Source organism: Haliotis asinina, chromosome 1, assembly GCF_037392515.1.
Source record: "Haliotis asinina isolate JCU_RB_2024 chromosome 1, JCU_Hal_asi_v2, whole genome shotgun sequence".
Lineage (NCBI taxonomy): Eukaryota > Metazoa > Mollusca > Gastropoda > Lepetellida > Haliotidae > Haliotis > Haliotis asinina.
Genome location: NC_090280.1, coordinates 78,912,244 through 78,935,413, shown reverse-complemented (window position 1 = coordinate 78,935,413; position 23,170 = coordinate 78,912,244). Strand labels below are relative to the sequence as shown.

Genomic DNA, 23,170 nt, shown 5'->3' with positions numbered 1-23,170 from the left:
GTAAATATGATTTGCAGTAGGCCTACTTATACAGACTCTCGGTTAGCTGTAAATGTAGCTCGTTCGTCTGAAATCTACGGACCGTCTCGGTCGGTCGGACGGGCCATGTTTCATACAATGCAGGTATGTATAGTAATTCAGTCCTTTAAAGGTGCAAGTCTAGATAAGCGGACCCGGTCTGATATTTATTTTGTAAACAAATATCATTTAAACTATCAATCATTACGTTATAGACATGTTCAAGTCTACATGATACACTACACTCTCCAGCCAGTTCAGCATCTGATGTTCTACTTCCCAGCCGACTGTTTGTCGACCCATCAGCACGATTTACTGAAGTCGTTTCATATTCTTCATCGACAGGGAGTATGTGTGAAACCACATCTTCAAACACATTTGTGAACAACTTAGTGAGTAAGACAAGGTTGTGTATTAGACTCATTTCTATCTTCTTTAAGGAACCAGAAGATGCCGAGTGTAATGAATTTCAAAACTACGTGGAAGAAAGGATATTAGCCGTAAATACAAAAGAATCGATACTTTCTACAACCGTTAAGGTGTATGTTTACAAACGGACATTACTATGCGTTATGCAACCAAATCATTTCAAGCGTTAAGATTATAAGGACTACTTATCGTACTTAAAACAAACTGACACACTGCGATACACCTTTTTCTGGTGATTAATTCAATTCAATTCTTTGTTGTATGAAAGGCCAAAGGCCCATATACAAAAAGGATCGAATTTCTAATTAACCAATTCTTTTCATAACTGAAAATGCATTGTAAATAAATAGGGCTACGTTGTGTTGTTTTGCCGGTTCTTTGCACTGAAGTAAGGAAGACATAAGCTGAGCATTGATCTGAGATAGAGACAGTTGTGGCAGATACTTGTTTCTTAGATTTTCATACACAGGACAAATAAACATAAAATGGAATTCGTCTTCAATAATGTAACAGAATTCACATAATAATTGGATTTTTTCCACAGACACATATCTTCTTCGATTAATTAATAAATCATTAAGGCCAAATCTAAAACGTATAAAAGCATTGCGGACATTTCTGTAGCGAAAATGTGCATTCCTGCTTGTTGAATGCCATTCCTGCTTAAAACATATCAACATCCAGCATACGAAACTGTATAATAAACACACATTGTCTGTGATAACCAAATGCAACCAAACCCATATCTAAATAGCAAGGTGCGAATATGGGATGTCCAGTTATTCCTTCCAAGATAATCAAGATGTAGAAGCATAATTGACTTAATGATAATAACGGAAACGTAATAGGTTTATCAATGGTTGTGTTTGGTAGGCACACTGTAGAATCTCACAATTCGTAGCATTTTTCTCGACAAGAAATGGAAAAGCAAAACCAAAAGCGTCATTTAGTCTAACAAAAGGTATGTTACAAAAAAACCTCTCTGAAAAAGACAAGAAAATGAATGTTACATTGTCAAGAAATTCAAACTGAATCATCAAATTTTCTATCATCACAACCTGGTGTGCTGATTCTGGTAAATTTACATGTACACAAATCGATTACAAGTGAAAAAACAATTTGCCAGCTGTGCGACGAAATTAGCACTGAAGACGATTACTACTCTTCTGAAAAAGAAACGCAAAACCCAAATATCAATAAAAATCGGTGGTATTCAAGGACGTGTAGATCAGCGGAAAACAAAGATAGATGAATGAAATTTTGTCTAGCAATGCATTATCTTGTCCATATTTCAGAATAACAGTTATTACAGTCATTACTGCTGTCCACCAGGTGGTGCTGAAGTCAGTACTTCGTATGACCACCTCCAGCTGATACCACTGCCCAACACCTTGGTACAGACCGAATCAGTCGTTGGATGTTTTGTTTCTCCATTCCTCCTCAAGCATGTGTAACAACTATTGAAGATTATGTGGTAGATTACGACGTCGACGTATCCGTCTATCCATCTGATCCCAAAGGTGTTCGATTGGGTTTAGATCCGGGGATCTGGAGAGCCAGGGGAGGGCGGGGCCTGGTGTTGTCCTGTTGGAAGAGCTCCCGTTGAAACAATGTGCAACCCTAAAAAATGTTTGAGTTTACATATGTGTACAAAATTGTAAGTATCATTTTTGAATTTCATTTTGCGTTTCTTATTTTGAAGAGTGTATTTAGAGTGCGTAATCTATTCATTTCAGAGAGATAACTGCTAAGTATCATTTTTGAATTTCATTTTGCGTTTCTTATTTTGAAGAGTGTATTTAGAGTGCGTAATCTATTCATTTCAGAGAGATAACTGCTAAATGGAATGTGCAACACCTGTCCATCCTCAAGCAACTCGAGAAGGTACACAGTGTGTCGAGGGTACACAGAATGGCTGCCTTTCTTCTGGCAATACATGTATGTGAGATAGGGAAATAGTTTACACAGTCAGGGTCCTGATCCACAAAGCGTTCGTAACTTTACGACCTGTCGTAACCCTACAGTCTATCATTGACTTACGAATACTGTAACCCTACGAATGCTTTGGGGATCGAGACCCTGGGCCTAGATTTTCGAAGTTCTCTTAGCGCTAAGATTGTCGTAAGTGCCATACATTAACATTACATTATGACTATCTTAGCGCTAAGAGAGCTTCGAAAATCTAGGCCCTGGATGACACTTGGGCGGCTGGATTGACTGGTCAGTGTCTGCCCCACCCTGTCCCTGGCTTGCCTACAGCTGGTCTGTCCATGATCTTCCCGCTGCCTCCCCTTGTTGCCCTGCTCTGTTTGTGAAGGAAGAGAAACGACTGACAATCTGCTTAGGTCGGCAGTTCTCATAGGCATAGGATAAGTGGTCATATTTTGACGAGCTTGACATATCTCTCACCAGTAGATACAATAAACAGTGTTTCAAATGCACCTCCAAATATCTTTAAATTTAAATCTTTGTTACACAATGCAGATATTGGTATTAACGAATCAGAATTTATGGTCCAATATTGCAGAGAGCAAAATCATTTCCAAGTGATGTCACCCGACTGTTTAACAAATGTGCGACTGACTCATGTACCACCGGGTCCAGTTTCTACAGTACTGAAATACATAATTGTTTGAAGCAACGACAGCTGTTCTTCTGAATGTATGGAAATGGGATTTGATAGTCTGTTTGCTACATTAAAAAATGTTCCAAATGTCATAAAATATATCAAATGTTTTGTCAGTGTTGATATTATTTGTCTGGCATGTCATGTTTTCCGTTCAGACTCGTCTGTTCTGAGTTGACGTCGAGTTTGTGCTTTCAACCAAAGCAACATGTGTGAGGTTGACCCTTACACCTGTCAATCATTGAGGCGATAGATAATTGGAATGTGGAATTTACTCTCCAGAGACAATGTGAGATTGACTGTCAACCATTAAGGCGAGTGTTCCTTGGCACATCTAGTTTGCTCTTTAGTTAGTGTACCAATTTGGTATGAAGTCTTTGTAATTTTGAGTGGGACTTCAGACAGTCAGCCAATGCAGCATGGCTCTTCGTTGTCAGCCAATATGGCGTAATCCGTATTGGGCAACTATAATTGACATAAACGACGAGTCAGGGCCCCGTTTCACAAAACTCTCGTAAGCCTAAGGTCTCGTAACTTTTCTCGTAGCATTTGTACCTGGCATACTGTAACATAGGAGGTGCAAAGGCTACGGGAAAAGTTACGAGACCTTAGGCTTACGAGAGTTTTGTGAAACGGGGCCCTGGTTATTAGGTAGTTCATTACATATCTGAATTTGAATTAACGAGCATGTGACAGTATGACTAATTACAGTTCGGTAATACACATTCCAATGGACAGCACACATCTCGCCGTACCAGCCTGTGTCGGTCATGCGGCAAAATGGCTTAATTAAATGAAGCGAGTCAAGGCTGGTTCCAAGCTGAACACATAACACGAGCAAGCTATTTCACAGAGCCAGTGATTTCTAAATCAAAGGATTTCCGATTTAACCATAAGGTCAGCGAATGGTCAACTCGTAGGAACAAATATCATCAGCTGTTGGGCTTGTAATGCTCAAACTATACCGCCCTTCGCGATATGTACCAGTCATTGCGATCCCGTCCAGACGTGTGTTGCAGCGACAACCATTTTAGGGAATGACGTTTAAAAAGGGACGATGAAGGGGATGGGGTTGCGGTGTGAGGTTGAGGGTGAGGTTGAAGGTGAGGATGATGGTGAGGAAATGGTGAAACGCTTTCACTACTGATCTACCCACGAAACAAATGTGAATATAAACAAGAGAAACGAACTCATTACTGCATTGTACTATGTGCACCAAAACTGACAAAAGTAAACGGTTTGTAGTCACAGCTGTGCAGTTCATATACTCTTTAATTTAATCCCTAACATCCATTTTAACTGCATAGTTTACGAGCACCTAAACTGTGAAGCCTCTGAATATAACGACGTAAATAACACGCGTCAACCAATGTCAGCGAGCCTGACCACACGATCCCGTTACTCGCCTCTTACGTCGAGCACGGGCTACTGAAGATAAGTTCAAATCCGATCTCCACGGGTGTCAGATGTATGTCAACAGCACGTAAAACATTCGAATCACTGGACCAGAGGAACCAGTTTGGAGCTAGGGGAGTTGCTTGCGCGCGCGCGTGCGTGCGTGACGGGAAGGGAGGCGGGGTGTATGCACGCTCGATTGCAGAACTTAAACTGATCAAATGAATGCATTACACGAAGAAACGCCTCAGTAACAAATACGTACTTCTTAATGTGCTTCGCCTATCTTACTGTAAGAACTCGAACATTTATAGCGACGTTTCCAGCATGCGATACATTTGAGACAGGACAGATTTGGTTATTCTGTCTCACAGTCCCTGAACCACAGTATTTTCCCTGCTGCCAAGCCTTCTCTGCAGTGCTCAAGCCTCAAGTAAAGCAAATCTAAATTTCATTAGGTTCAGAATCTCTGGTCTCCCTGGACTGTTTGTTACTATCAAAATTATAAATACTAGTATTCAGAGACTAGGCCATAGTCTGTGTGGTATACACGTCATATGAAAAATTTCGTGGTGAGTGAGTTTAGTTTTACGCCGCTTTTAGCAATATTTCAGCAATATCACGGCGGGGGACACCAGAAAATGGGCTTCACACATTGTACCCATGTGGGGAATCGAACCCGGGTCTCCGGCGTGACGAGCGAACGCTTTAACCACTACCCCACCGCCCATAAATGAAACATCATTTTAATCATATCATTATGATTACAATCACAAGACAGACAGATTATATAGAAAATGAATATCATGTACATGTACTATGTATTTGTTATGCCTATGATGGATGCACTTAGAACGAAATATATATTAACAAAGTTCACTAAAGTACCGCTTACTCATTACTCTGTTGTGAATCTTTTGCACAGCAAGAATGATGCTGTCATATACAATGTTGGGCTATATTAAATTTATACTATGTGCAGAAATTGACCATTGTACTTCAGGACATAGAGCTGCAGAGCTGTTTTGGGCAATCACTTAACATGTCAGTCTGATTGTATACTGGGCGAAGGCCTGTCTACTGAATACAGAATTGCTAAAAGCGGCTTAAATAGAGAATCTCACCAAAGTGTCCACTTGTATCAAATATATAAACACGAGTTGATAAATTAACAAATATCCGAGTTTGCCGAGGCTTTCGCCTTTATCAACAAGTGTTGATATAATTGATTTCAGTAGACACGAGGGTGGGATTCTGTTTATCATCCAAAATCATTCTTCTTTAGGTGTCAATGAAAAATGTACATCTCTGAACACAGTACTGCCACTAGATTTGCAGATCATAGGTGTCATAGCAATGTGACGTGATCAACTTCATGACGTCATAGCATTGCAAGGGCATTGTACCAAATCTACTGTCAAAGCGATATCTCCTAGAAAATATCGTCTGATCTCACACACACATCTCCTGTTGGAACACAATTTTGGATGATAAAAACATACTCACTCTGACAGGTCTGATTGTACTCGTCTTATCAGCGGAGACTATTAGCAATAGAAATCTACAGTGAAACCTGTGAGTCCGGAAAACCCAGATGATAACACTCTCTCTATATACACACAATTAACACACACGCCACTCCCTGACAATAGTTGACGTATGTCGGATATGGTTTGAAGGATTGTAACATTTTCCTGAAAACAAATGAATGCTTGCGTGCGTTTCTATGTTGCTCCAGTTTTTTTATGATATTCCAGCAATATCACGGCTGGGGAGACGAAATTTGATTTTACACATTGTACCAATTTTGGGAATCAATATACAATAGAAGGAAAATTGTGCTAAGTTTAATAATGGTATATCTTGACAGATATCGCGATTCATCAATATTCAAAGCTAAATATCCCATGTATCCTGGTCCATTTGACGTATCGTATCGGTATGTACCACAATGTAAATCTTCTATCGATTCACTGTATCGACCGCAGATGGATCGATACATCGATGCGTATCGATTCGCCAACCCTCTAGTAAAAATGGAGCTTGGACCAGGCAACCCAGTGGTTGACATTATGAGAATCGATTAACACAATTGGGATATGCATTCAACTAACCCCCGACCCGACAGCAAAGACAAATTAAGTTGTCATCTGTATTATATGCACGTTACAGTGTATAACACAGTGACTGAGTTTTTCAATGCTCTTAGCAATACATGTATTCCAAGAATATCACGACAAGGGACACAAGAAGCTGGCTTGATGTATTAATTGTACCCTGGAGGGTAATAGAACCCAGATCTCCGGCGTGAAGAGCGAACGCTTTAACCTCTAGGTCACTCCCTGCCCTGCATGACATAAAAACAGAGTGATATAATAATATATGCAAATTGGGTAACTGGAAAATATGCAGATGTCTCAAATTGAACGGAGTGCACAAAGAGCTGTGGGCTGTGAACACTACGATGAAACTGAATACAACGGGCGTCATTATATCTGATGATTAATCATCAGCAATATGTAATAATTAAACACAGCACAGCCCGAATGACTAATGCAAGTCGAAATGACACTGTTGACACGGAATCGAGAGAGCGGCTGGACAAGCAAACAACCAAAAGAGGGCGTGACCATTTTCGCATTCCTTGCCTCGCCTCCGCGTTGCCTTGGGAAGTCGATGAGATCGCATGCTTGTCAGCTTCTCAATCAAACTTTTTTTTACGTTGGCCGTTCAAAAACATTTGATCAATCTAATTACATGCCGGGCAACAACTTGACTGAACAACAAACCACAAACACTAGCTTAACATTTGTATATGACACTGCACATGGCAACAACCGTTCATGTTGTAAGCGACATGGTCACGTGACCGTCCGCCAGGAGCATTTCGTTCCGGTATTTTTCGCTTGTAGTGGAGGAAGAAGTGTTAAGTTATTAAACGAAAATGGCCATATTTAGTGACAGGTTACCGGATAACCCTAATCTAAATATTCGCTATGGCTATTCCATGATGATATCGACCATAGTTTTCTTTTTTCTTGTCAACTTAGTGATCAGTTTCATCGGTGCACCCAAATCTGTTCGAGACGATGTGTGGAAATGGAGAAACTTACTAGTTTCGTGGGTGCATGCCTTGATATGCTCCGTGTGGGATCTGGGCAGGTAAGACCGGATAAATCTTTTGATTGTACTGCCGTTTCAGAAATAAGTTCCATCTGTTGTTTAGATTTCTCAACTTCTGTTCTTCAGTCGCCAGTATCGATTGTCGGATGCAACAAGTTCACTTTTTAAGTATACTTACGACCAGCCTTCATCAAATACAATCTGTTGCATTGAAATATTAGTAATCTGTTCCTTAAGATGTTGTATGATTATTGACCGTTGTCATAATAAACATATTCATAATTATATTTTGCGTGAACGCAACAAAACACTTACAAGTAACGCACACCTGAAGTCGAGCCCAGGAACAGGAAGTTGTTTACTTGAAACTGCTTTGACAGGTGTGTAAGTTACTTCGGTCATCTGTATGAAAGGTAAATAGTTTATGAACGCTGAGGGCCTCGCTGAGTAGATAAATGATTAACTGCTTGACAGGTTTCTTTGTATCAGCCTTCAGTGATCAGTGAATTCGGACTTTTTAGTATTTAATATGAGTCAATGTAGACAGATAAATTGTTAATATATCTAGGTATTGATAAATATATTGTATGTGATATGGTTGATATATGTTGAAAGAGATATGGTTGATATGTGCAGGTATTGATATGGATGATATATGTTTATAATATTGATACGGATAATATAAGCTAATCATGGATAACCTTGATTCGGGGATCGCAATAATTATCATGCTATCTTGTAAATCGATTCTCATATGACATGGTGAAGCGTTACGTTTGATGTACACACATCACACTACCACGCCTTGCTAAGATATGTTCCGAATCTCTGTACATGAATACACTAAGCCTAACACTAAGCCAGTGCTGAGATAAATAGTCCATGATCACAAATGCCACTAAGACCAAATTCAATTTTAACAAAACGTTGGATTGATAAAAGATACGTTGGCACCACCAACCTTCTCCCTTTTGATTGTCTGCCCACCTAGTGTCAGAACTTACAGCAAGGGACTGTTGTACATAGTATACATTGTAACCAACTACAAAAAAGCTGTCGTCACACAAGAATGGGTGACTATGGTAAACAAAAGTTTCATTTACAAGTGGAATATTAGGCATTTTCCATTTGCTGAAGCAATGAATAAAATAATCAGTGAGTATACAAGATGAAATTGTGCATTTAAAATATGATTTTTGCCACACTTCCCTTATATCCATGAATCAAAGTTACTTGAGTATACATTGTTTAAACTAAAACAAAATGGTGGGCTATCATTAAGACATAAGACTGCAGTTAAAATTATGTTTAAATTCAATACAAGCCATAAAATAAATTTACATCTACCTGTTTAGTTTGACACAAAATCTACTTGCATACTGTCATGCCCCTATTAGTTAATTTGAAACATATCTTTTAACTCCATGTCATCATAATTTTGAAATTCAGTTTACTTGAACGTAACAAATTTTCCTTCCCTAAAATGTTAAGTACAGACATACCATCAGTCACTGGATTGTATGATCCAAACTGTATGTACAGTCCCTAAACCTTGAATGATAGACATAGTGTTTTGGTCCAGACTTACGTGTACAGTGAGTGGGTTGTGTGTTATTCTGCTTTTACATTTAGCAATATTCCATCAATATCACAGCGGAGGACAGCTGATGTTAAACACATTGTATCTATGTGGGTTTCCAGTATCATGTACAAACAATTTAGTCGTTGCAACTCCATCACTGATTGTGTACCGGCTGCCTTTGGTTAGCTAGATCATTTCTCAATCTTTCTCTTATCAAAGATTCAAGGTCATCCCATTGCAGATTACGTGACAATAACCTTTCGTCTGACCGATCAGAGTGTTGTCAGATGATTAGGTGAGACTGTGATATACACTGATAACCAAGAATACACTGAGCCGTGTCTTTGGTTCACTTAGTTTGAGACAGTATTGTTTGACTGTATAGTCAGTTTTCCTCAAATGTGGACTGATGAATTACAGTTTAACTCGAAAACTAATAAACATAACATACATACATACTGAAGTGCTTAACTCTAATCAATCAAATTACCATGGAACCAAATTCGATTGGGTGTGAACACAGTGCAGTGTTAATTAAAACGTCCCATAAAATCCCTGACATGCAGAATTTCTCTCTCTCTGATCAGGCTGTCGCATGAATGAGTGACTCCTTCTCAGTTAGTCACTTGTACACGCAACGGGAGACCATCTCACATACACGTTATGTTCTCTACTGTCGAGGGATATAGGTGGTCAGGCACAGTGACTTGGTTGACACATGCCATTGTATCCCACTTGCATAGGTTGATTCTCATTCTGTTGATCACTGAACTGTCTGGTCCAGACTCGATTATTTACAAACAGCCACTGTATGACTGGAATATTGCTGAGAGTGGTGTTTACCAACCAACCAACCAACCAACCAATCAACCCACCTGCCATTTGCAACAAAAAGGGCCTTTTCCACTGAACAGAGGATGATACTGGGCATGGAGACACGTTACACACTGCACATCGAATCTGACACTGGCACTATAGTTAATCACTTTAGTGTATTAATTGTGATGTACTAGCTTTCCACACTGTTTCCTGAAGTCAAGCTGTGCAGTTAACCACAGTGTAATTGTTCCATATGTTTATAACTAGCACCTGGCATATTGGCAGGCAGCAAGGGTACACAACTCACGTGATTCTGGCCATGTGATCAGCAGAGTGTAACTCATGTCTACACGCTTTAATACATATAGGATATAGGTCAAAAGTCACTATTGTTTTTGCATGTAGTGCTGAAGGCCTCCAACCAGACACACCTGCAAAAATATTCACAAGTTTTGGGACCATATACACCTCAGGTGGTGGGGTAGCGTAATGGCTAAAGGGTTCACTTGACATGCCAATGACCCAGATTCACTTCCCTACATGGGTACAACATGTGGACTGTGAAGCCCATTTCTGGTGGACTGTGATCTGGACACTGCTAAAAGTGTTGTAAAACAAAACACTCACTGACTACATCCAACTTGAACAAACCCCTTTTCGAAATACAAGCTGAACAAATGTAAATGCAAACTAGAGGAGCATAGACACCAGATGGTCGTTTTGATTTTGTTGAAAGTCAACAGCAGTCATGCATGCTTCTGAAGTATGTTTTCTGTCTGTGACGTCACTTATGATTGAAAACAAAACTTTACTCAATTTAAGAGATGATAACCTACTTGCACCAGCAGGTGCATTCTAAGATGAAAACCTAATTCCACCAGCCAAATTCCAGTTTCAAAGTAGTGTGTTAAAACATCAGAGGTTTCAGTGCACATACACATATTTCCATGATGTAGTACCCATGAAACCACAAAATCATAACAATACTGTTGATCCCTGTTTTACAGGAGCCGTCATTGTTGAGAAGTGTCTATAAATAGCAATGTTTTGGTGCCATAGGTATTCAGAGTTTAGAAGAAATATGAGCTGACATACTTACGCTTACAATGTTAGATTCATTTTAATTTATTTTTAAAAATTTGGCTTCCCCTCAGTGTAAGTTTGACTCATAACTAGGTTGCACTTTGTAATATTTAATTGCACCAGTGTAAGTAACAAAGCACTAAATCAAGCACTGCAAACTATTGTTTGCTGAAGACTGGACATGTGCGTTCATTATGTCTTCAATAATTTTTTGAACAGAAGCAATCCACGAGTTTTCAACGTTCAACCTCCAGAACCTTTCATTTTTATTTCATCCATGTCATTTCAATTAGCTGCAATCCGGCACACAAATTTGGCACAATTTTGATAACTGCAGTTCCCTTGACAGTTCACTGAGTGATGGCAACCTGTTTGATTTTATCATGGTTTCTACAGATTTTATACTCGAACTATCCTAATACGATTGCGCAAGAAATTCTATGAAATTTGAAGAAAATTCTTTTAAGATGCGAATTTATAGACAGGATCACTGAACACATTTTTGCCATAAAGTGGCAAGAAGAAGTGATATAATACTGATAATTTGGAAGCTTGTGGTTAGATTTGTGAAATTAAAGTTTCACTCTTGATGTGTGTGATGTTATCTTTCTCAGAATCCATCATGATATTAAGTACTTAGCTGATTACTAATTTTATGATCAAATGACAGATTTTGATCCTTGAAACTACTATTTGCATCAGTGGGGTTGGCATCTTTGGTTCATAACCATGGTAACACAAAAGTGCTTGGCCATTGTATGCTGGAATGTAATGGTATTTGATTGTTTGCCACCAAGAAGGCCTTCAGCAACCCATGCTTGCCATAAAAGGTGACTATGCTTGTCATTAGAGGCGACTAACAGGATGGGTGGTCAGACTTGCTGACTTGGATGACACATGTCATCGGTTCCCAATTGCACAGATCGATGCTCATGTTATAGATCACTGGGTTGTTTGGTCCAGACTCGATTATTTACAGACTACCGCCATATAGCTGGAATATTGCTGAGTGCGGTGTGAAACTAAACTCGCTCACTTACCAACTGATCCTGCACTAGATGCAGTCATGCTGTGTCTGACATTGTGCTTTTGTTCCAGTTTCATCCTGTACCCGGAAATGTTCCAGGACCTGCTTGTCTACAGCAACTACTACCAGTACTATTTGGTGGCCTTCTCCACAGGTAAACACACCCACATTGACTATGATTGAGAATTTATGTCAGTCAAAGTTGACCTACCTACATGATGCACATGTGGTCCCACCTTCGGCAAGTCAATTTCTTAAAAATTGCCTTTGTTCACCCAGCAGTGATTGGGTACGCGGTGGCACCCTCAGCTCAGGTCACAATCAGGTGAAATTAAGCAATGTTTGGTGCGGACTCTGCTCAGAAAGGTGATCATGTTTGGCAGTTTGACCCTTGAGAGTTTCTAGGTGTTCAGTCCTGTCCAACAACGAAGCACATATGATACATGTGGTCTCACCTTAGGCAAGAGAGTTTGATCAATATTGCCTCTGTACACCAGCAGAAAATGGGTACTTGGTGTGATATGCCATGTGACTATTATTTTAAACCAGATTTTAGTGCTTTGAGCATGCCCTGCCGTGGTGTGGAATTCAGAGCATTGAAATGCCCTCATTATTATTACTAGCTGTGAATGGGTACCTGGTGGGATTTGATGGCCTTATGACTGTTAACATTTAACTGCTTCACAGGCAGCTTTGGTTAATCAGGTTAATAATGTATGTGTTTTGTGCCACGGAGCATCTTTGAGGCTGATATTAGACACCATGTTATATACCAGTGTTAAACATGCTGTTAGACACCATTGTGTTGGAAGTGCAATGGACCTATGTTATAGGACATATTTCAAGTTATGTGACGTTTAGCACAATTTAAAATAGACTGAAGAAGTACTTTGACCTAGCTTTTACTTCAAATTAGGCGTTGTCTTGAAGGTGAAGGTTTGAGTCACGTTGAAGTCTGGGGCTTCGATTCCCCACATGGGTACAAGTGTGAAGCCCATTCCTGGTGTCAACCACTATTTTATTACTGGAATGTTGCTAACAAGGGTGTAAAACCATGCTCTCTTATTTAAAGTTGACCCACATAAATATCTGCACACCATAAAATAGACTAATGAAGGAGTTCATCGGGACCAAGCTTATATGCATCAAAGTTTGACACATCTTTCCCATCAAAACTTGACTTGATCCATTCATTTAATCTTATTGGACCTGGAGTATTTTAACATAAACAGTGTTGAGAAAAGAGGAAACTGGCCTTCATGTCTCTTGCTCAGAGAAGAAGAGAATCCAGAATGTCCATGAGGTGGCAAGCAAGGGAGCTTAAGGTGACTCCTGTAGGCGATGTCGAAGCAGGGGTGTCTTCGTCTACTTGGGTCCAGTTGTGATTGAGGAATCCTTGGGGGTTGAGTTTGGAAAGCATTGGTGCCTTGGTCTACCCGAGTCCCAAGAATCCTTGGGTGGCTTTTGTGGGAAAGTAGAGTCACGTGGGTCAGACTGGGTTCCATTCCATCCCTGGAATCCTTTGGTAGTTATTTTTTAGATTTAGACCCTGGATCTACTGGAGTCCTTGGGTTATCCTGGGGAAGTAGTTTTGGTTGGATCTACCAAGGTCCCTGTTTCCCTCTGGAGTCTTTGGGTTATTCTGGGTAGGAGGGCCTCCTGGATCTACCTGTGTCCCAATCTGACCCAGGACTCCTCTTGTCATTGTGCCAACTGATCACTTACAGCCATGCAATAACCAACAAGGTGAAAAGCTATTTGTCTGGGACACACTGACTGATCAATATATTAGGTAATCAATACTGACACTATCACATGTTAAAACATTTTTGTCAATGCAACACCAACGTTTTGTTTTACCAGCCATGGTGACAGTTGTTGTAGCAACAAAACCCAACTAACGTGTCACTCATAGCTCCAGGCAGTGCACACAGCCTGTTTCTACCATATTGCTGACCATGCAAAAAAATAGTGGTAATTACCATAACCTTGAAGTAGCATGGATCCGAAATTGTAATTCGTGCAGTGGTTGAGAAAATAACTGAGCTTTTAATGTATTTTGTTACACCATATTACCTGAGCAGTGTTGTTGGAAATCCTACATCTGACACAGCATTAGGGCCTAATGGTGTAGAACAGTGTTATTGGCAGTACATGATATAAACTATAAACCCATCAGGACTTCCAAATGGTACCAACCCAAAATGGATTTGACCAGACACCATGATATTGTGAATTTGCTCAGAATAGATGTATGGAACATCTGAAGTTTGTACCAGACCATTGGGCTAGCTGTAAGTTTTGTCTGGCAGAAATCTCTGGTAGTTGGTCATGTCTTATTTCATACACTGTTATTGGAGACTGTTCTACTGCAGGAGGATCTAGCTGTAAGTTTTGTCTGGCAGAAATCTCTGGTAGTTGGTCATGTCTTATTTCATACACTGTTATTGGAGACTGTTCTACTGCAGGAGGATCTAGCTGTAAGTTTTGTCTGGCAGAAATCTCTGGTAGTTGGTCATGTCTTATTTCATACACTGTTATTGGAGACTGTTCTACTGCAGGAGGATCTAGCTGTAAGTTTTGTCTGGCAGAAATCTCTGGTAGTTGGTCATGTCTTATTTCATACACTGTTATTGGAGACTGTTCTACTGCAGGAGGATGAAGGGGAGTCTAGATGTGAAAGCATTAGCTGTCATCCCAGAGACCTGAGTTCAATTCCCCATTGAGTACATTGGCCCATTTCTAGTGTGCCCTGTTGTGATATGGCTGGAATATTGCTTAAAGCTGGTAAAAGTAAACTCACTCACATGCTCTGTGGACAAATTTTAAAATGTTTCTCTGTAGTACTGTAAATGTAGCGCAATGTGCCGTCCTAAAAAAGAGGACAGAAAAAATCCTGTTGTATAACCTGTTTGACTATATGGCAAAGGGCAAAACTTGTTTTATTGTACTGCTCTCTGAAATTCTTTTATTCAGCCAGAAGCTGGCAGGGGTAAAGGAGGTGAAGAGATATAAGAACAATTTGATATGGCACAAGTGGGGCTTAAAATGTGCAGTTGTTTACATTTGAGATGCAATTCCTTCAAATGTGCTGTAATTCCTTCAATTTCTTAGTGGGGCCTGAACGATATAGCATTTATTTCCAAATTGCATGCCTTGGGCCCTTAGTCTGGGATCACATAAAGCTCTGTCTTGTCACTGGCTGAGTCTTCAATAACTTTTCAGCATGTTCATGATCTGATATATACTTTGGGTTGGATACACTACTGATTAAAGAATCTGTTTGTCGTTAAAAATCTGGGTTCAATTCCCCACAAGGGTACAAATTCCCCACAAGGGTACAATGTGTGAATCCATTTCTGTGTCCCTTGTCGTGATATTGCTGGAATATTGCTTAAAGCTGAGTTAAACCACACTCACTTCGGGTTGCTTGCATGCAAGGAAATACCCATGTAAAAACCTTGGCCTAGACTTTCGAAGGTCTCTTTGCACTAAGATAGTCGTAAGTTAATGTTAATGTATGGCACTTACGACTATCTTAGGGCTGAGGGAGCTTCGAAAATCTAGGCCCTGGTCTGACATCTGAGTTACTATTGCACTGTATTCAAGGACTAGTAATCACAGATATATAGCAACAGGTGATAAAACTACCCTTCAGATTTGGACCCTAGCAGATTTCATGACCAGGTGAAATACCTCTCCTTAATTAGACACAGTATGCAGATCAAAGGTATTTCGTGTAAATGGAAAGAATAAACAACGACGAGGACTAATTAACTTTGCTTCCAGTGTTGTTTTACAACCTTTACGCCATTGGAGATGTGCTCTAAATCACTGAACATATAAATAATTGAGGTGCTTAAGGTTGGGGAATGTCAAGGACTGTAACTTGCCTTTCTTTGAATGTAGTGTTGTAATTTAATCAGACAAGATTTATGTCATCAATACATGTCTGAGTCTTGTAACCATGGAAACATCAGGAATTATGAGATAGATTTCTTAGTGGGCTTGACTTTTTTCCTTACGAGCTGGAGAGCAACTTTGCAGCACCAGATCTTTTGAATTTTTTTAATTTTGAAAAAAATCATTGGTTTCACAATCATTTTGACTTAGTGAGCACATATGCAGAGCATGTAAAGATAGCCACTGACCAACTTCCGGTTTGGTTGTGTCCTTTATTGATACTGAGTGATAAACACACTCTAAGGAAAACAAAAATCAAAACTGATCTATAGCTTTATGTCAAATGCAACGTATCTCAATTCTTTTATGAACCAAACACTGGGATTTGTGAAATAAATATTGTATTGTATCTTGTATGAACACATCATCCTTCCTGCACATCCCCTTCATACAATTGAAAAAACACATTTCTGATGCAATTGCAACCAAAACAGGATATCAATTATTGAAAAGCGTAGGCAAATAGACGATGTATGAAAATTTGTTACATGTAAATAATTATTTACTTATTATTTTACTGTGAGTCTATTTCCACTATCACTAAACATACGATCAAACTGGAACTTTGCCAGTGGGTATTTTTACACGCTCTGCACATGCGCACAGTGAGTTGAACAGTAATGTGAAACCACCGAATAGGAAAAGAAACATTTTAAGCCAGACCTACATGATTACTTTTACTTTGTGTCTGTTTAGACAGACATTTTCATGGCAGTTTGTGTATGTCAATATCAAGTCATTCGTTCAGATGTACTAGAGAACCTTAGCCATGCTTAAGGAGTAATGATGGATTTGTCCTAAGATCGCCTTGTAGTACTGGATCCTCCATGCTGTCGTACCAGAATGGCTTAACCCTTTCACAGAAATAAGTGAGTTAAAGTATGGGAGTATATCTTAGCACTGAAAATCATATTGACCAAATCGCTTTTGATGATGATGATGATGATGATGATGATGATGATGATGATGATGATGAAACTTACTATGAATGTATTGCCTGGGAATCATGGCCAGAAATCTGAGGGTCTCTCAGATTCTGTTTGTCCAAGCAGTTAACTTCATTAAATGACATTCAGAAGAGTACACCTTGAAACTTGACGAAACTCGTTTTTCTGGTGGTTAGAAAACAACATTGTATCACTTTGTGAGAATTAGTAAGTATTTAATGTAGTTAAACAGACAGGATTGTGTACCTTTTCAGTTCTAATTTCTTTTTGCTTGGAATTGTATCATTGCAGGGATACTGCATCGCATATACTTCTTAGAATAAGAGACAGAAATAGCAATTTGCTGTGCACATATTTCATGGCAATCTAGTGGTGATTTGATTTGAAGTGAATTCTGAAGCAGTGATCATGCTGATTAACCTATTGATCTGTGCATGTACACTTGTACAATAATGTAAAAAATATGGTAACATAACTACTGTATAACCCATAAAGATAAGCCACATGATTGAGAACATGAATTACGAGGTTTTCAGTATTGACGTAAAGCAGGAGCTGGGCATTTAGATTGCAACTACTTCCTTAACTCACTGATGTTAATGAGAAATTCACTGGGTAATTGTATAAAGACAAACTGAAAGAGTTCTATTTGTTTCCAATCTTCAATTCCTTAACATTCTTGTGATTGGACTATGGCAAATACTGTATTTACTCCAGCAGATGCTGGGTATAAACTCCTGGGCACATTTCATATCATGGTAATAGTGTTTTAGCAGTGCGCCTTTAAGGTAGCACTTTAGACACTGTTAGATTTACCTCCCTTTTGTGTGTTTGATGTTGCTGATTGTGAAGCTTCAGTACTTTGCTAGAATGCTCAAGAATCAATGACTGTGTTTATATTACTCATTTTAGGCTGGTTGTTGGGTTGACACACACATATGGACTTACACACAGTTTTCCTGGATTTGTGTCATCATTCGGCCTACATCAGTCTGTCTGCCTCTTCGTCAACTTTCATCCTACATTCAACACTGATTCATTGGGAAGCATTTAGAAGAACTGTTTCTCACTGAAAACCAAGACTGAGTTGATATTATATTTGTGACCTTTTACTTTAGATTTGACGCAGTTGCATTGTATTAGAAACCTCTATTGTGAATCTTTATATTTTGCTCTTTGGTCGGTACATATTACTGAGTATTTAGACTTGTTAGTGCTTTATTTTGCTGGTTCTCAAGGGATTTCTTACGCCTTTTGTCATGGCAAAGTTTGAACCATAACACTAAGAATGAAAGTAAGATGATTGTTACTCCCTTATTTTAACATAGACTTATGACTGTCACAGCGCTATGTTCACTAAGAGGGATGAGGCCCTGGCTTTTTACTCAGTCTTGAAAATAGAAGCAAGATAGGTCGTTATTAAACCTTTTTGACTCTGATACTTAAGTGATTAACCTTTATCCTGCTGAAATATTTTCACAATAAGGTGCTGTATAGACTAGAGGTTGGGTGTTTTCAGTTGGGTCCTCAGTCAAATGGAACAACTGAACTAATAGTTTGTACATTAATACAGGATAGCAAAAAAGACACTTTAATTTTAAAATAGTCTTATAGTTTTAATCTGCTGAAGGTAAGGCCAAATCCAACATAAAAATGTAATGTTTCTTGACCTCCTTGATCAAAAGTGCAAGGCGTTTCATATAAGCAGTCTGCATAATTATGTTAATTTGTGCTAACCACAATCATGTCTCCAATATCTCAGATTTACCTGAGCTTCATTTGTATATATAAACATCAGCACAAGGCCAAATGAAAAAAAGTTTCTGAAAAATGATATTCAAATTTGGCATGAAAATTTTGCAGTGTAAATACTGTAATGACTGTTTCCATGTATATGACAATGGAATTTTGGATCTGGAGATGAATCAATCTTTAATACATGATGTCTAATACAGGCAGTGCTCTATGTTTCCACCCTTGGTTTATCTGCTGCAGTGTATTGCTATAGATAGGTACACAGTAGCCTGGTAGAGTGAGTTTTTAGTTTTACGCTGCACTCAGCAATATTCCATCTATATGTGGCAGTCTGTAAATAATCGAGTCTGGATCAGACAATCAACTGATCAACAACATGAGCATTGATCTGCGCAGTTGGGAACCGACAACATGTGTCAACCAAGTCAGCGAGCCTGATCACCCGATCCCACCAGTCGCCTCTTACGACAAGTCACCTTTTGTGGCAAGCTTGGGTTGCTGAAGGTGTGCTCTACCCCAGGACCTTCACGGGTTAGTCTGGTAGAGGAGTTAATGTACTCAATACAGGTCTTTGTGACAAGGCTGAAAACACACCCCAATATAGTTCATTGGACTGTTCCTGGGTAATCTAGGCCTTAGTTCTTTGGAACTCATCTTTGACCTAGGTAAAGGTTATTATGGTAGCAGGGGGTATCAGATCAGCTTGTTTGAATAACCAGAGGTTTCACATTTCATTTCAGGAGAGGGATGGTAGGGTAACCTAAAGCATTTGCTTGTCACGCGGAAGACTCTTGTTCAATTCTCCACGTTGGTACAGTGTGTGAAACCCATTTCTGGTGTCCCTGCCATGATATTGCTGGAATATTTGTTGAAAGTGGCATAAAACTGAGAAATCACTCAGTCACTCCTTGGCTAGTCAACCACACCAGACCTGTGAAGGTCCCAGGGTAGAATAGGCCTTCAGCAACCTGTGCTTGCCATGAAAGGCAACTATGCTTGTCATAAGAGATGACTAACGGGATTGGGTGGTCAGGCTTGCTGACTTGGTTGGCACATATCATCAGTTCCCAATTGTGCAGATCAGTGCTCATGTTGTTAGTCACTGGATTGTCTGGTCCAGACTTGATTATCTACAGACCGCCTCCATGTAGCTGGAATACTGCTGAGTGCAGCATAAAACTAGACTTATTTACCCACTCACTCAATCACACCAAGTTTCCGCTTCACATTGTCACCCCTAATGGCATGCGTGAGATTGAACCTAGTGTTCGATTCCCCACATTTGTACAATGTGTGCAGCTCATTTCTGGTGTTCCCCTCCGTGAAATTGCCTGTAATATTGCTAAAAGCAGTGTAAAACCACACTCATTTATTTCAGGGGAATTCAGTTGTGAAACTGTTGGTATGGAAAAGAATCATTTAAGGATTATCAGTTCTTCTGAGCCAATGGACACTAAGACAAAGTCAGATGAATGTTGATTATAAAACTATCAAGTGTATCATAGTAAAAGCCTTTAGTAGTCTGAAATATGAAACAACTGTAGTTTTCAATGAAAGTTCAAACTTTCAATTGTCTTTCAGCTGAATATGCACACATCATCTTAACTTAGTTAAAGTTAAAGTTTTGTGGCTTATTACCTCCCTTTCCTGGCTCTGCATTCTCAAAGTTGCCAATCATCCAAGCTGACATTACAATCGAATTTGCCAGTGTCAACAAAGATAGCAGTCTCATCCATGAAGGTTTGTTCGCATTGTGACTCAGGTTTTGGAGGAAATCATACAGACAAATTGACAGGTCGGAAATGTTTGAAAAAATGTGTGAAAGATCTTGTTCTACCTCTCTCAAAGTACCTCTGCATGGTTTGTGTTGGCAAGTTTAATTGCTTAGATAATATATGCAGCAAAAGTGAGTTGTGATTGATATGCTCAACCTCCCATTTTAGACACCTAATTGGATAAAAAGCCAGCCAACGGAGGTAATAAAATCATCAGGCCGAGACGTAGATGCATAAACATGATAAAAGGTATAGTGGAGAGTTATCAGAACGTACAGCCTGGAGATTATTGAGAATGTAGATCTACTTGAAGACGTAATGTTGTATGATCACGATGTCATTGAGACAATTTTTTATGTCTCCTGTCAACTATTATCTATGGGGATACCAAAAGATGTTGAAATGTGGTACCTGTTGGTTTGGTCCTGTCTGGTGCTTGGCATTAAGGAGTGCAGCAAAGACTGATCAGCCCAGAGTCAGTATAACGTCTCTGAGTGGGGTTTCCAGTCTTGACTGTTGCATGGTATCTCAATGAGCTAGCATTGTAAAACCAGCTTAAGTCTGGGCCAGTGGAAGCAGACACACATGCACACACATGTACATTGTCATTTGAGAGAAATAATTTTAAGTATGGCGTGAAATCCAGTTTGACTTGTGAACAAACCTGTATTATCCGTGCATGTGGATATTGGATGGTTATTAATTTGTAACATATTTTGAACTGGACTTGTTTTAAGTTGGAAATCATCATCAAAGTCACTATTGATTTTAGATGTGAAGCAGACCCAGGTGTAAGATTAGTCGTGACTTTTCTTTAGTGACATATCCTGCACTTATTGAAAAGAATCTTGTGAACTGCGTACATGGATCTCTGAACAGAAAACAGTTCTGTCGGTTGCAAGTGGACATGATTCATGTTAAAGTGGTTCAACAGGGTTAAAGTATTCAACATTAATAAAATGCTCTAACTATAGACACATGTCACAGATGTGTTTTAAATGTTAAATTTGGAATAGCTAGATCTACAGGTGATTGAAGCAGACTTTGAAAACTGTGTTTTTATTGCCATTTTACTGTACAAAATTGTCCATGGATCATGAGATCCTTCCATATCACATATTTAATCTGTCCTATCAGACCAGTTCCTTTGAATTGTATGTGCATATCAATCATGTCATTTCTAAATGAAAAGGCAGTGGAGTAGCTGAGTGGTTAAAGTGTCTACTCGTCATGCCAAAGACCTGGGTTCAATTGCCTGCATGGGGACATTCTTGTATGCTGTTATCAGTAAAGTGCATGTGATTTAATGTGCAAGATGGAGTCTGCTAAGTCATGATTATTTTTGGATGTGGTGCTAGTATAAGGGTAACGCTATTTTTCAGGGCATTATCATTTGCAGAAGCCCGAGGTCTTTCATTGACTGCCTGACAGGAGGGCAGTTGAAAAGACCAAGGGCTTCTGCAAGTGATAATGCCCTGAAAAATAGCGTTACTGTTATTATAGCTAAAATGAATAGAATTGTTTATAAAAGAATAATAAAAACAGCGGCACCGGTTTAGAAGCATTTACTGCCAACAACAAAACGAAGGAGGTCACTGACACACATTTTACAAATATAGTCACATCATAGAACAACAGAGATGACGTCACTATTTAAAGTGACGACATTCGACCTTGACCTTTGCTCATACTACCAGCGGCCATTGTTTTCAGTGATCAACAACGTTAGACTTCAAGTCGATATTTTCAGTGCTGTATGTTGTCATTTATGGCACAATCGTTATGGATGGCACAAGCAGGAAAGTGCATAATGGCACAGGCACATGTGACGAATGTGAGCCAAGTTCAATCGAGCCGTAGGTGATTGAACTTCAACTGCTGAGCTACTTATGACGTCACCTAACAACGGGCTTGATAATGGCCCGTCGTCAAGGATTTTGTGGGCGTTGTCAAGTTACAGTGGACCGCTCATTTCTGATAATGCGCGGTCGTTTTCATGATAATTCTATCCATTTTAGCTATAATTCAAGTCAAGGTAGTTTGCGAAAAAATCATGACTGAGGCCTATGTCCCACTTAAAACATTTTAAAATGAATGAGCATAGACACTTGAGGGTATTTTTTGTTCAAGATTTGATTTTCATTTGGTAATGTGCATTCCAAATTGGATCCTCAAATATGTGTACACCATAGTGTCTCTTTTTTTGTCAGACTACCCCCAAAAATGTGCAATCAGGTGCCAAAGCAACAACAGCAAATGAATTTAATTTTTGAAGGCTACTGCTGTGACACAGCAAATGATAGTTTTGTGTGGGTAATATGTTGTCACCTCTCTTGTTGTGTGCTGAGTTCACATTAGGTATTTGTCTCTTTGTTTTTATCTCCTACTCCTAGGATTCTTGGAATGAACAAATGAATGAATAACTTCAGACCACTTCTCGCCCATGAAGAACCAGAGTAGAATGCATCTTCAACCCATGCTTGCCACAAAAAGAGACTATGTTTTTCGTAGGAGGCTTATAACAGGATCAGTGGTCAGGTTTTCTGACTTGATTGACTAATGTCATCAGTTCCCAATTGCGCAGATCGATGCTCATGTCGTTTATCACTGGATTATCTCATCCAGCCT

At 39.3% G+C, this 23,170-nt stretch overlaps 1 protein-coding gene across 1 annotated transcript in view; it reads left to right on the top strand.

The window, feature by feature from the left end:
* Positions 1-7,311: 7,311 nt before the first annotated feature.
* Positions 7,312-23,170, top strand: part of LOC137297742 (TLC domain-containing protein 2-like) — a 29,265-nt gene continuing 13,406 nt past the window's right edge. The window contains exons 1-2 of the mRNA XM_067829685.1: positions 7,312-7,630; positions 12,174-12,256. Of these exons, the coding sequence (XP_067685786.1) occupies positions 7,413-7,630; positions 12,174-12,256 (301 nt within the window). The 5' untranslated portion in view covers positions 7,312-7,412. The remainder of the gene's footprint in view (positions 7,631-12,173; positions 12,257-23,170) is intronic.